We start from the raw sequence: 13,280 nt of genomic DNA on the forward strand, positions 1-13,280 counted from the left end.
CACATATATACACACACACACACACACACAGGTATACACACATACGCACACTCACACACATATACACACACACACACACAGGTATACACACATACGCACACTCACACACATATATACACACACACACACACACAGGTATACACACATACGCACACTCACACACATATATACACACACACACACACACACAGGTATACACACATACGCACACTCACACACATATACACACACACACAGGTATACACACATACGCACACTCACACACATATATACACACACACACACAGGTATACACACATACGCACACTCACACACATATACACACACACACACACACAGGTATACACACATACGCACACTCACACACATATATACACACACACACACACACAGGTATACACACATACGCACACTCACACACATATATACACACACACACACACAGGTATACACACATACGCACACTCACACACATATACACACACACACACACACACAGGTATACACACATACGCACACTCACACACATATACACACAGGTATACACACATACGCACACTCACACACATATACACACACACACACAGGTATACACACATACGCACACTCACACACATATACACACACACACACACACAGGTATACACACATATGCACACTCACACACATATACACACACACACACACACACACACACACACAGGTATACACACATACGCACACTCACACACATATACACACACACACACAGGTATACACACATACGCACACTCACACACATATACACACACACACACAGGTATACACACATACGCACTCTCACACACATATACACACACACATACATACACACACGTATACACACACAAATATACACATACATGCATACACACACGTATAAACACATACGCACACACAGGTATACACACATACATACACACACACATACGCACACTCACACACATATACACACACACGTATACACACACATACATACACACACAAATATACACACACGTATACACACACACAGGTATACACACAAACGTATACACACACATAAATACACACACAAATATACACATACACGCATACACATACGTATAAACACATACGCACACACAAAAATATACACATACACACATATATACACACGCACGCATACACATACACACGCATACTACACACATATACACACACATATATATATACATAATGTCAAAATAACCAGAGTATTGCATTATGCAATGATGGCTTTTTTTAATGGACTAACATAATATTTAAAAGACAAAATTTCAAGAGATTTACTCCCTTTCTCTATCCGAACTGCTTCAGACTTGGGAAAGGGAGTACATTTCTGAAAAGCTTGTCTTTTAAATATTATGTTAGTCCACTAAAAAAGGTATCATTGCATAATGCAATTTACTGATTACATTGACATCTTGTCTACTGGACTTATACGGCTAAACCAATATATATTGATTGTAATTACAGTGTATCTTGCACTAACTGCTCCAATGCACATCTGCCTGGGTGCCATTTAGCCACCAATCAGCAAGCGCTACTCAGGTGCTGGACCAAAAATATGCCGGCTCCCAAGCTTAAAATCCTGCTTTTCAAATAAAGATACCAAGAGAATGAAGAAAGATTGATAATAGGAGTCAATTAGAAAGTTGCTTAAAATTGCATGCTCTGTCTGAATCATGAAAGAAAAATTTGGGTTTAGTATCCCTTTAAAATTTGGCCTGTTAGAGTTCTATGAGGGCTAGAATTGAGAAACACTGCTATATGGTTTTACTAATATATCTATTAACGGTACACAGTGTTAGACCACAGCATATGCAAGGTAGCCACTGTGCCACCCAGCCAGTATGTTACCAGGATGGCCAGTTCAGGTCAATGCAGATAATAATTATAGTGATAAATGCTCTTTTATGGTGGAACTGCTTGGATATAAATGGTTCTTTATAAACAGTCCTATCAGCTTTAGGTTTCTGAATTATGCTGCATATTTGTGTATGCAATTGAATTCTAATTGTCCAGCATTTTTGGGGGGGATGAAAGATAGCAACCCTGATTGTATGATGGAACATATTCTGTTGGTTCTTGAAATTCAATGATTATAAGGAATGATAAATTGAAAAGAAAAGCAGAAAAGTTAATGTTTTTATATTATTTAAAAAAAAAAAAAAAAAAGGATCTACAGTTTTAATTTATGTGAGACATTTATAAACTATTCTTTAAAAGCACATGAAACCCCAAATTTTTCCTTTGTGATCAGTCAGAGCATACCATTTTTAAAACATGTTTCTATCTTACTTCTTGTGACGGATACCCCCGGCTACCCCGACTGGGTAGCTCCGCCAAAAGGGGTCCTGCTTCCTCCCTGCCGACTGCAGCTATGTAGCTGGCAAGTGACCACAGCCTGTAGCCACCCCTGAACAGCACCAGTACTCAGGGTCCCACCCTGTGGCAGACTCCAGCTACCCAGACTAGGTAGCTCTTCCAGCGTGTCCTTCCTCTACCTGGAACAAGCTGCTATGTAGCTCAGGATAGTGATTTTAGCTGGAGCTCACCCAAATAACTAGACAGACTAGCATTCAGGTTACACAGGAACTGATTTTATTGAAAACACACAATCCTTTTATACAGTCAGCTCATCTTGATAAGACCCTGGACAATCCCACTATTTTCCCGCCATTCCCGCCCCTCCAGACAGCCCGGCACCTCCATAGGAGCCACAGTCCCACATAATCCCAATACATATGGGTGGCGGCGGTTTCGGGGTGATCCCGGTGGAACGACGGCACTTCCAGTACTCCCCACGGGCAACTAATCCCCAAAAGAGTGAAGCTCTGGGGCACATGGTTGCTGGAGCGACCTGGGTTAAAGTTAGCGGGTGTTCTGCTGTCCTGTGGCCGACCGGCAGTTCCAGCAGCCTGGCCAGCCTGAGAGGGGTTAGGCGGTTGTCCGTTGTAAGGCGGCCGACTGGGAGTTCCAGGAGCCCGGCCAGCCTAGGAGGGTTTTCCTGGTAATACACCAATTTTTCTCTGAACACAAAAACAAACCAACACAAAGCAAACAAACAGCTTCCAGAGATGGTGGTTGCTCTGAGGAGCCCAAAACCACTGAGAAACAACAGGGGTGAGGTTGTAGGGGGGTGGGGGGTAGCCTTAGCCATGGGCGCAGGGATAGTCACAAAACGCAAAGTCCTAAACAAGTTTGCTAAGGCCGGCTCCCAAACAACTGCTGTTCCACAAGTTCCAGTGTCCTTAAGTTCCATGGCCAAACTTTTTCCCTCTGTGACACTGTTGAGTACTGGCTGACCCACCCACAAACAAAGCCAGTACCGGTTTCCTGGCTGTATACCCACCCCAGACTGTTGGTGGAAGTTGCTCCTTGGTGGGGCAGGCAAAACTCGGGTGCCCAAACTTGTGGCACCAACTGCATGAGCGGGTACCCCCCTGGCCTGCCCCCTGTGAGATATACTCCAGGACAAGAAAAGGGTATAGACCCTGCCAAGCTACTGAGGGGAGAGACCGTCTGTCTCCTCTCCCGAGAAGGTGATCTACTGCTGGGGAGGGAGGTCTGCTACATCCGCTCCATGGGAAACTGTGCTGCCGCTGGGGAGAGAGACCGACTGTCTCCTCTCCCAGAAAGGGATTTGGCCACTGGGGAGAGATATTGATACCCGTCTCTCCCTGCAAGGGCTTTTCTGTAAGGGGAGGGAGGACGACTACCTCCGCTCCCAGGGGATGGCTCTGCCGCTGGGGAGAGAGACCGACTGTCTCCTCTCCCAGCTCCTGGCTCTGCCGCTGGGGAGGGAGACCGACTGTCTCCTCTCCCAGGAAGGGGTTCGGCCGCTGGGGAGAGATATCGATACCCGTCTCTCCCTGCAAGGGCTTCTCTGTAAGGGGAGGGGGGACGACTACCTCCGCTCCCAGGGGATGGCTCTGCCGCTGGGGAGAGAGACCGACTGTCTCCTCTCCCGGCTCCTGGCTCTGTCGCTAGGGAGAGAGACCGACTGTCTCCTCTCCCAGGAAGGGGTTCGGCTTGCGGGGAGGGAGGACGACTACCTCTGCTCCCAGGGGATGGCTCTGCCGCTGGGGAGAGAGACCGACTGTCTCCTCTCCCAGGAAGGGATTCTGCTGCTGGGGAGAGTTATCGACATCCATCTCTCCCTTGTCCAACTCTATAATCTCAGAGCCAGACTGTTGATCAGGATCCAGCAGCCCTGGTTCCCTTTCTCTTTGCTGCCACTCCTCCACAGTCGAGCTCCATGAATCCCAGAGGGCTACACCCCAGATCTGTATGCCCCTGGCACGCTGCTTAGTGAGATCCAGCAGCCTCTTGTATTCCTTGACCAGTGCCTCTTCCTGGTCAATTATAAAATCCAGATCATCCAACAGCCAGGTCTCCTCCAAGAGATCCAGCAGTTCCTCTTGGAGCCCAGAGATATCCTCCAGACCCTGGTCTGTCTCGCTCCCAAACTGTGGGTCCTCTGTCCTTTTTGTAAACAACAATCCAGGGCCGCCGAAGCCAAAGCCCTCTGTGGGGGATCCTTCCTCCAGCCATGGCTGTGCTTGCATAGCGAGCCATTGGAGGGCTCGATAGCCGTCCTCCACCCACATCTCTTGCTGGATCAGTCTATGTAGAACAGCTAGCCATTCCTTCTTTGGCTGTTCTCCCAGGACAGGCAGTCTCATGGTCCACCGTACCCGGAATCTCGTGTCATTCGTGGGGAGGACCTTTCCATTTTCCTGCTCCTGTTGCAGAGCCTCCCACCAAAGGTCTCGGAGGGCAAGGTTCCTCCATGTCAGAACGTCCTGTTCCGAACAAGGATCCTTTGTTCCAGTCAGCATCTTTTGTACTCTCCCTAGGAACTCTGCCTTCATATTTACCGACTACTGTGGTACGTCTCCTCTTTCAGCATGAACCTTGTAAAAGAAGCAGATCCCACCGCTGCCATCCAATGTGACGGATACCACCGGCTACCCAGACTGGGTAGCTCCGCCAAAAGGGGTCCTGCTTCCTCCCTGCCGACTGCAGCTATGTAGCTGGCAAGTGACCACAGCCTGTAGCCACCCCTGAACAGCACCAGTACTCAGAGTCCTACCCTGTGGCAGACTCCAGCTACCCAGACTAGGTAGCTCTTCCAGCGTGTCCTTCCTCTACCTGGAACAGGCTGCTATGTAGCTCAGGATAGTGATTTTAGCTGGAGCTCACCCAAATAACTAGACACACTAGCATTCAGGTTACACAGGAACTGATTTTATTGAAAACACACACTCCTTTTATACAGTCAGCTCATCTTGATAAGACCCTGGACAATCACACTATTTCCCCGCCATTTCTGCCCCTCCAGACAGCCCGTCACCTCCATAGGAGCCACAGACCTACATAATCCCAATACATATGGGTGGCGGTTTCGGGGTGATCCCGGTGGAGCGGCAGTCCGATGAAGTTATGGGGTTAGGGGTGTCCAAAACCCCCGGTTCCCAAAGGAGCTCCCCTCCGGGAATTCCCACACCCCTTGTACTCCCCATGGGCTACTAATCCCCAAAAGAGCGGAGCTCTGGGGCACATGGTTGCTGGAGCGACCTGGGTTAAAGTTAGCGGGTGTTCTGCTGTCCTGTGGCCGAACGGGAGTTCCAGGAGCCTGGCCAGCCTGAGAGGGTTTTCCTGGTCATACACCAACTTTTCTCTGAACACAAAAACAAGCCAACACAAAGCAAACAAACAGCTTCCAGAGATGGTGGTTGCTCTGAGGAGCCCAAAACCACTGAGAAACAACAGGGGTGAGGTTGTAGGGGGGTGGGGGGTAGCCTTAGTCGTCTGATATCCGTGACACTTCTGTTATGAAATTCACTTTGTTCACGTGGTATTCTTTGTTGAGAGATACCTAGGAAGGTTGTGTGCACATCTGGAGCACTACGTGGCAGGAAATAGTGCTGCCATCTAGTGCTTTTGCAGATAAATAACATTCTTGCTGCTGCCATTTAGTGCTGCAGACACGTGCAGGCTTCTGAGTGTACTGCCCTGGTTTTCAACAAAGGATACCAAAAGAAAAAAGCAAATTTGAGAATCGAAATAAAAATAAGAAGATTGTTTAAAAGTGAATTTTCTAATTCAATAAAAGATCTTATTAGGACACTCAGTACGATATAGCAACATGGACATGGAACTAACCTTTAACAATTTAGTACAGATTCTGAATTTTTAGATTGTAATAAAACCTCCCGTTTTCTGCACAAATTATAGTAAGAATAGTATAAAGCTGCACAGGATGAGTATGAAATTTTGCTTTCACTTATATTTAATTTTTAATGGACTACTAATTTTTTTTTAACTGAACTAATAACATATTAACAGATAGAGCATACAATTTAAAAAAAGTTTCAAGTTTACTTCTGTTATCAAATTTGCTTTGTCTCATGGTATTCTTTGCCGTTTTTAATACTGCACATTTTTAATCACCCGTGATAAAGTTTGGCCGTATTTTCCGAACGAAACGCATAGGAAAGTAAGGATCCCAGTGCCTTCTTCTGAGACTATCTTACTATCTGTATCACATGACGTCAGACGCCGACTTGTGTGTTTGGCTGGGACACTATCATTGACGTTGGACTTGCAGTGGTATCCCTAAGACAGTATTGACAGTCTTAGGGACGCTGGACATCCGTTTTTTTATGCACTTTGTATGTTAATAAATCGTCTAAGACAGAGTTGCGCTTTTGCTCATTCTTATAGAGATTGTGGAGGATTCTTTGCTGAAGACCATACCTAGGTACAGTAGGTATAGTGCATCAAGCAAATGTATAACATTGTTAAAAGCATTCTTGCAAAACTGCTGCCATATAGGGCTCGATTTGCCCACATATGACTGCAGGTTCTCACAGGAGAACTTGCAGTCAGTATTTATCAAGCAGTGGTCATCAGTCTGCTGCTTCCCTACACTCTTCTCCACATCTTAGGTGGAGAATTTAAATCTCCCTGGTCTCGTCCGACTGGGGTGATTGACAGCTCATGCCCGCGCGTGACTGGCTGTGCGCGGGCAGTAGGCGGTGTTGCACAAGAGCGCAAAATAGTGCTCTTGAGCAATGCTGAATTCCGGCAGCGCATTACTGCTGCCAGAGGCGAGCTGGGGCGAACAGGGGCGCATATGTGCGCCCCTGTCCGCCCTAGCTTAATAAATGAAGCCCCTAGTCTCTAGACACATGCTTGCTCTTGGGACTACCTCCGCGCCCTCACTTGTCGTTACACCGAGGGACAGAGCTAAACATTCAGAGAGAGTAGATGTGCATAGCAGAGCACTGCAATTATTAGATAGCTTTTTTACTTTAAGACAGTTTACTTTCTTTCTTTGTGTCGGCATTAATTATTGTACACTGACAGAGATGAGAAAGAGTGGCCACTGGCTATACACAGTTATATCCCTCACCCGTCGTAAAATAATAATTATAAGGTGCACTGGTATTTTATTTTGAAAATCTTTATCTTCAATATCATCTATCTCTCTATCTATCTCTCTATCTATCTAATCTATCATCTATCTCTCTATCTATCTAATCTATCATCTATCTCTCTATCTATCTAATCTATCATCTCTCTCTCTCTCTCTATCTAATCTATCATCTATCTATCTATCATCTATCTATCTAATCTATCATCTATCTCTCTATCTATCTAATCTATCATCTATCTCTCTATCTATCTATTCTATCATCTATCTCTCTATCTATCATCTATCTCTCTATCTAATCTATCATCTATCTCTCTATCTAATCTATCATCTATCTCTCTATCTATTTAATCTATCATCTATCTCTCTCTCTATCTATCTTCTATCTCTCTATCTATCTATCATCTATCTATCTATCTATCTATCTATCATCTATCTCTCTATCTAATCTATCATCTATCTCTCTATCTATCTAATCTATCATCTATCTCTATCTAATCTATCATCTATCTCTCTGTCTATCTATCTATCTATCTATCTATCTATCTATCTATCTATCTATCGAATCTATCTATCTCTCTATCTAATCTATCATCTATCTCTCTATCTATCTAATCTATCATCTATCTTTCTATCTATCTAATCTATCATCTATCTCTCTATCTATCTAATCTATCATCTATCTCTCTATCTCTCTATCTATCTAATCTATCATCTATCTCTCTATCTATCTATCTATCTATCTATTTGTGTGTAAACTTTCCATTAGTCAACTATAAAAAACAACAACAACAACCTTGGTATTATTACCATTTATTTGTATAGCACAGCAAACTTCCATAGCGCTGGGTACAGAGATAGGGGTATACAATGAAAAAAGATTTGGGATAAGTTACAAATACATAACGGGCCAAATTAGTACAAAAGGGGGAGGGCACTGCCCTGAAGAGCTTACAGTCTACAGGTTAATGGTGCAGAGATGTAAGGTTTGGGGTGGCTTCTAACGTGTACAAAAGGGGGAGGGCACTGCCCTGAAGAGCTTACAGTCTACAGGTTAATGGTGCAGAGATGTAAGGTTTGGGGTGGCTTCTAACGTGTAGCTGCAGCAGTGAGTTGTTGCAGTTGACCAATAACTTATAGAAAAATAAAAGGGGTTATCTATACACACTTCCTAATGTGATATAGCTCTTTTAAAGAGGATCAGCCTCTACAACCAATCCTATCGAAAGATGCAAATCTAAAAGTCGGGGAGCGGGGGGAAGAGCGCTAAAAAGCAATCACATCAATTAATATGGTAAAAGGCAATTTATATTAATAAATGAATATACAAATACAGGGAGTGCAGAATTATTAGGCAAGTTGTATTTTTGAGGATTAATTTTATTATTGAACAACAACCATGTTCTCAATGAACCCAAAAAACTCATTAATATCAAAGCTGAATAGTTTTGGAAGTAGTTTTTAGTTTGTTTTTAGTTATAGCTATTTTAGGGGGATATCTGTGTGTGCAGGTGACTACTACTGTGCATAATTATTAGGCAACTTAACAAAAAACAAATATATACCCATTTCAATTATTTATTTTTACCAGTGAAACCAATATAACATCTCAACATTCACAAATATACATTTCTGACATTCAAAAACAAAACAAAAACAAATCAGTGACCAATATAGCCACCTTTCTTTGCAAGGACACTCAAAAGCCTGCCATCCATGGATTCTGTCAGTGTTTTGATCTGTTCACCATCAACATTGCGTGCAGCAGCAACCACAGCCTCCCAGACACTGTTCAGAGAGGTGTACTGTTTTCCCTCCTTGTAAATCTCACATTTGATGATGGACCACAGGTTCTCAATGGGGTTCAGATCAGGTGAACAAGGAGGCCATGTCATTAGATTTTCTTCTTTTATACCCTTTCTTGCCAGCCACGCTGTGGAGTACATGGACGCGTGTGATGGAGCATTGTCCTGCATGAAAATCATGTTTTTCTTGAAGGATGCAGACTTCTTCCTGTACCACTGCTTGAAGAAGGTGTCTTCCAGAAACTGGCAGTAGGACTGGGAGTTGAGCTTGACTCCATCCTCAACCCGAAAGGCCCCACAAGCTCATCTTTGATGATACCAGCCCAAACCAGTACTCCACCTCCACCTTGCTGGCGTCTGAGTCGGACTGGAGCTCTCTGCCCTTTACCAATCCAGCCACGGGCCCATCCATCTGGCCCATCAAGACTCACTCTCATTTCATCAGTCCATAAAACCTTAGAAAAATCAGTCTTGAGATATTTCTTGGCCCAGTCTTGACGTTTCAGCTTGTGTGTCTTGTTCAGTGGTGGTCGTCTTTCAGCCTTTCTTACCTTGGCCATGTCTCTGAGTATTGCACACCTTGTGCTTTTGGGCACTCCAGTGATGTTGCAGCTCTGAAATATGGCCAAACTGGTGGCAAGTGGCATCTTGGCAGCTGCACGCTTGACTTTTCTCAGTTCATGGGCAGTTATTTTGCGCCTTAGTTTTTCCACACGCTTCTTGCGACCCTGTTGACTATTTTGAATGAAACGCTTGATTGTTCGATGATCACGCTTCAGAAGCTTTGCAATTTCAAGAGTGCTGCATCCCTCTGCAAGATATCTCACTATTTCTGACTTTTCTGAGCCTGTCAAGTCCTTCTTTTGACCCATTTTGCCAAAGGAAAGGAAATTGCCTAATAATTATGCACACCTGATATAGGGTGTTGATGTCATTAGACCACACCCCTTCTCATTACAGAGATGCACATCACCTAATATGCTTAATTGGTAGTAGGCTTTCGAGCCTATACAGCTTGGAGTAAGACAACATGCATAAAGAGGATGATGTGGTCAAAATACTCATTTGCCTAATAATTCTGCACTCCCTGTACACATGTAAACAAACAGTTTATGTTGATAAAGATAAAAACAAAGGTAAGTATCACAGTCCAGAAAAACCATCGGTGGTTATATTATTAAAAAACCCAAAAAATATTGCTAGCAATAAAATGTTCCAAAACTCTTTACGTCTCCAGAGTATAATAAAAACAATAGTTGCAGTGGGGATTCCCCAGCTTCCTTGGAAGCCTTTGTATCAATAAGGTTGCTCACAGGAATGTTTATCAACATAAACTGTTCGTTTACATGTGTATTTGTATATTCATTAATTAATATAAATTGCCTATTACCATTTTGTTTGATGTGATTGCTTTTTAGCGCTCTTTCTCCCCCCCAGACTTTTAGAGTTGACCAATAAAGTACAATTTTTAACACTGTAAAAAATGTGTCATGCGTAAAACATATATGCACATGTTGCGGGTAAAGTCAGATATTGGGTAATCCTAGGATTACCTGGGTAAAACTGACATTACCCAAGCGTCTGTGGGTGAAGCCCGATGTAAGATCATAAATCCCCTCAGAGTGCGGAGTCATATACGATGTACTGTAATTCCCCCATCTTCGCTATCTTTTTTGCCTCAGCCTGGGGGGTTCAAGGGGTGTGAAGCCTCCCTTGTAAACCTCATTCCCCAAGGTTCACTTAGGTTGAATGCCAGAGGCTCAGTGGGGCGCCCCCTACAACCCCACAGGCAGAGGCAAAAAAATAGCCGCTTGGGTAATGTCCATTTTACCCAGGTAATCCTAGGATTACCCGGATATCTGACTTTACCCGTAACACATACACATGTCCATAACAGAAACTAGATATATACATAGATGATAGATAGAAAATTGAGACACGTCACTCACCGGATTATAACAAAATAATAATAATAGGTGTATCAAATGAGTAGACAGACAAGACAGATACATAGCTTTGCAGATGTGACAGAGCCACATAATGAGATGAGGGAATGAAGCCAATAAGTACTGAGGCTCCCTGTGTGTCAGGAGCGTGTGGGGTGGAGACTGGTGCTCTCTGCCCCACAAAACAAGAAATCTTCTGTTCCCTTGCAAACCATATTCACAGTCACCTATTCATAACAAGCCATAGAAGAGAAAGGGTTAATACTTGCTTTGCTGGGCTTTGTGGCAAGGGATATGTTAATTGTTGATTTGCAAATATACAGTGGTCAATTTAGTGTGTCATTTTATATGGAGGGGTTAATAAGGGTTTTACAAATAACTAAATGAGAGGAGGTTAAAAACTACTTTGGTCAAATCTGATGTAGAATAGGGTTAATCACTCCTGCATATAACTTTCAAAAAAAGAGATCAACCACTCTTTTACAAAAATATTATAGGAAAGTGTTATCTGTAGTAGAAGTAAATTGCTGTTCAGTAAAAATATTAAAGGAAAGGAGCAATCATTTGCCTGTGAATATCGGAGATAGGGAAGGAACATTTGCTGCTCTGCAGATATGTGGCAGCCAAGGGGTAGTCAGTGTTCTGCAGATATGGCACTAATTGCAGGGAATATAACTGCTTTGCAAATATCTTACTCATATGTGCCCACCACTGTCCTCAAGATATATGGCAGTAAAGGAAAAATTACTGCTCTGAAAATGTATAGCAGTGAAACCTATGATTTTAATCAAAATACCAATAAATATTTGATCTGCAGAAAATAGCTGGAAGTAAAGGGGTTAATGGCCCCTCTGCAATGTCCATGTACACTTGGTTTGTGTGTACAGGGAGGGTCTAAGCGTTTCAAGTATCACAGTTGTCCTCCTCTCCTCCCTTCTTCACCCTTTTCTCCACCTCCATCTACCCTCCCCACCCTCTCTCTCCTCCTCTTTCTCCCCCACCTTTGTGTTCTCTCCTTCCCTCCCCCTCTCTCCCTAGTTGTGATCTGGAGGACAGGCTTGGATCTAAAGTGACCCAGGACTTCCTAACTCTCTTTTAAGGTGAGACCCTTTTACCTCATATAAGTACTAGTCGTGCTTCTGCCACTCTCTGATCTGCTCTCTCAAATCCTTTTACAACACCTTTCTTTCGCATGTTTTTTTCCTTCTCCTCACCCTATATCTATTTTCCTTGACTCATCTCGATCTTAATGTTCTTTTACTGGCACGAGGCCTCTCCTGTTTTAGAGCATCACCCTATTACCTTACCTCACCTAATACAATATCCTCTTCCGCAACTCCCTACTCACCTGACAAAGCCAGTGTGTGCCAGAAAGGGCTGCATTGTATCGACTAGCAATGCTCTGGAGCCCCCGCAACACAGGGGTTAATAGCACGTATTCCTCACCTCATTACTGTATTTTGTAGCTACTGTCCCCGTCTATAGTGTTTGTTGTTTTTCCATTTGCTTCACTTTTCCTGGTGAAAACCCCTGAAAGTGCATGAAGTCAGGTGGCAATTGCAATGTTTATCAGTGCCTGAGTTTGTTTTTACAGTGTCCCTTCGTCATTGTGTACGCTTGTCCTATGTCACTTTGTACCTGCCTGTGCGTGTCTCTCTGGCACTATTTATTTGCTTATTGTCACTGTACTTGTCACGTTCGTCCGTGTGCTAGTTTGTTTTTTACACTTTGCTTGTATTGCATGTTGTTATGTTTGCAGTTTCAGTGGGTCACTTTGTTGGTGTGTTATACGTATGGGTGTGTCACTACTGTATATTTATAGATCACTTTGCTGGTGTGTCTCTTGTCGTGTTTGTATATCACTTGTATAAATATCAGTGCTGCTTTGTCCTCAACAGGTGCCAGGGCTGGTGGTGACACATTAGCTGTCCAGTGTCCATGGCGTGTGAGTGACCAGCTGCCACAACGCAATGCCAGTAAGTGACATATGAGTAAATCAGAGGATGACTGGAAGATTAGAGTATTATACCAGCCCATAATCTAATGACCCACATCAGGTTTCATATG

At 43.7% G+C, this 13,280-nt stretch overlaps 1 protein-coding gene across 2 annotated transcripts in view; it reads left to right on the forward strand.

Annotated features, from left to right (window-relative positions):
• Nucleotides 1-12,200: 12,200 nt before the first annotated feature.
• Nucleotides 12,201-13,280, forward strand: part of EFS (embryonal Fyn-associated substrate) — a 44,457-nt gene continuing 43,377 nt past the window's right edge. The window contains exons 1-2 of one of the 2 annotated variants that reach the window (XM_053702329.1): nucleotides 12,201-12,313; nucleotides 13,112-13,189. Coding sequence is in view for 1 of the 2 variants with exons in the window: in XM_053702331.1 (XP_053558306.1) it covers nucleotides 13,184-13,189 (6 nt within the window). In the remaining variant the exon portion in view is untranslated. The remainder of the gene's footprint in view (nucleotides 12,314-13,111; nucleotides 13,190-13,280) is intronic. The other variant, XM_053702331.1, reaches the window with a different exon arrangement.

Source organism: Bombina bombina, chromosome 2 (genome assembly GCF_027579735.1).
Source record: "Bombina bombina isolate aBomBom1 chromosome 2, aBomBom1.pri, whole genome shotgun sequence".
Lineage (NCBI taxonomy): Eukaryota > Metazoa > Chordata > Amphibia > Anura > Bombinatoridae > Bombina > Bombina bombina.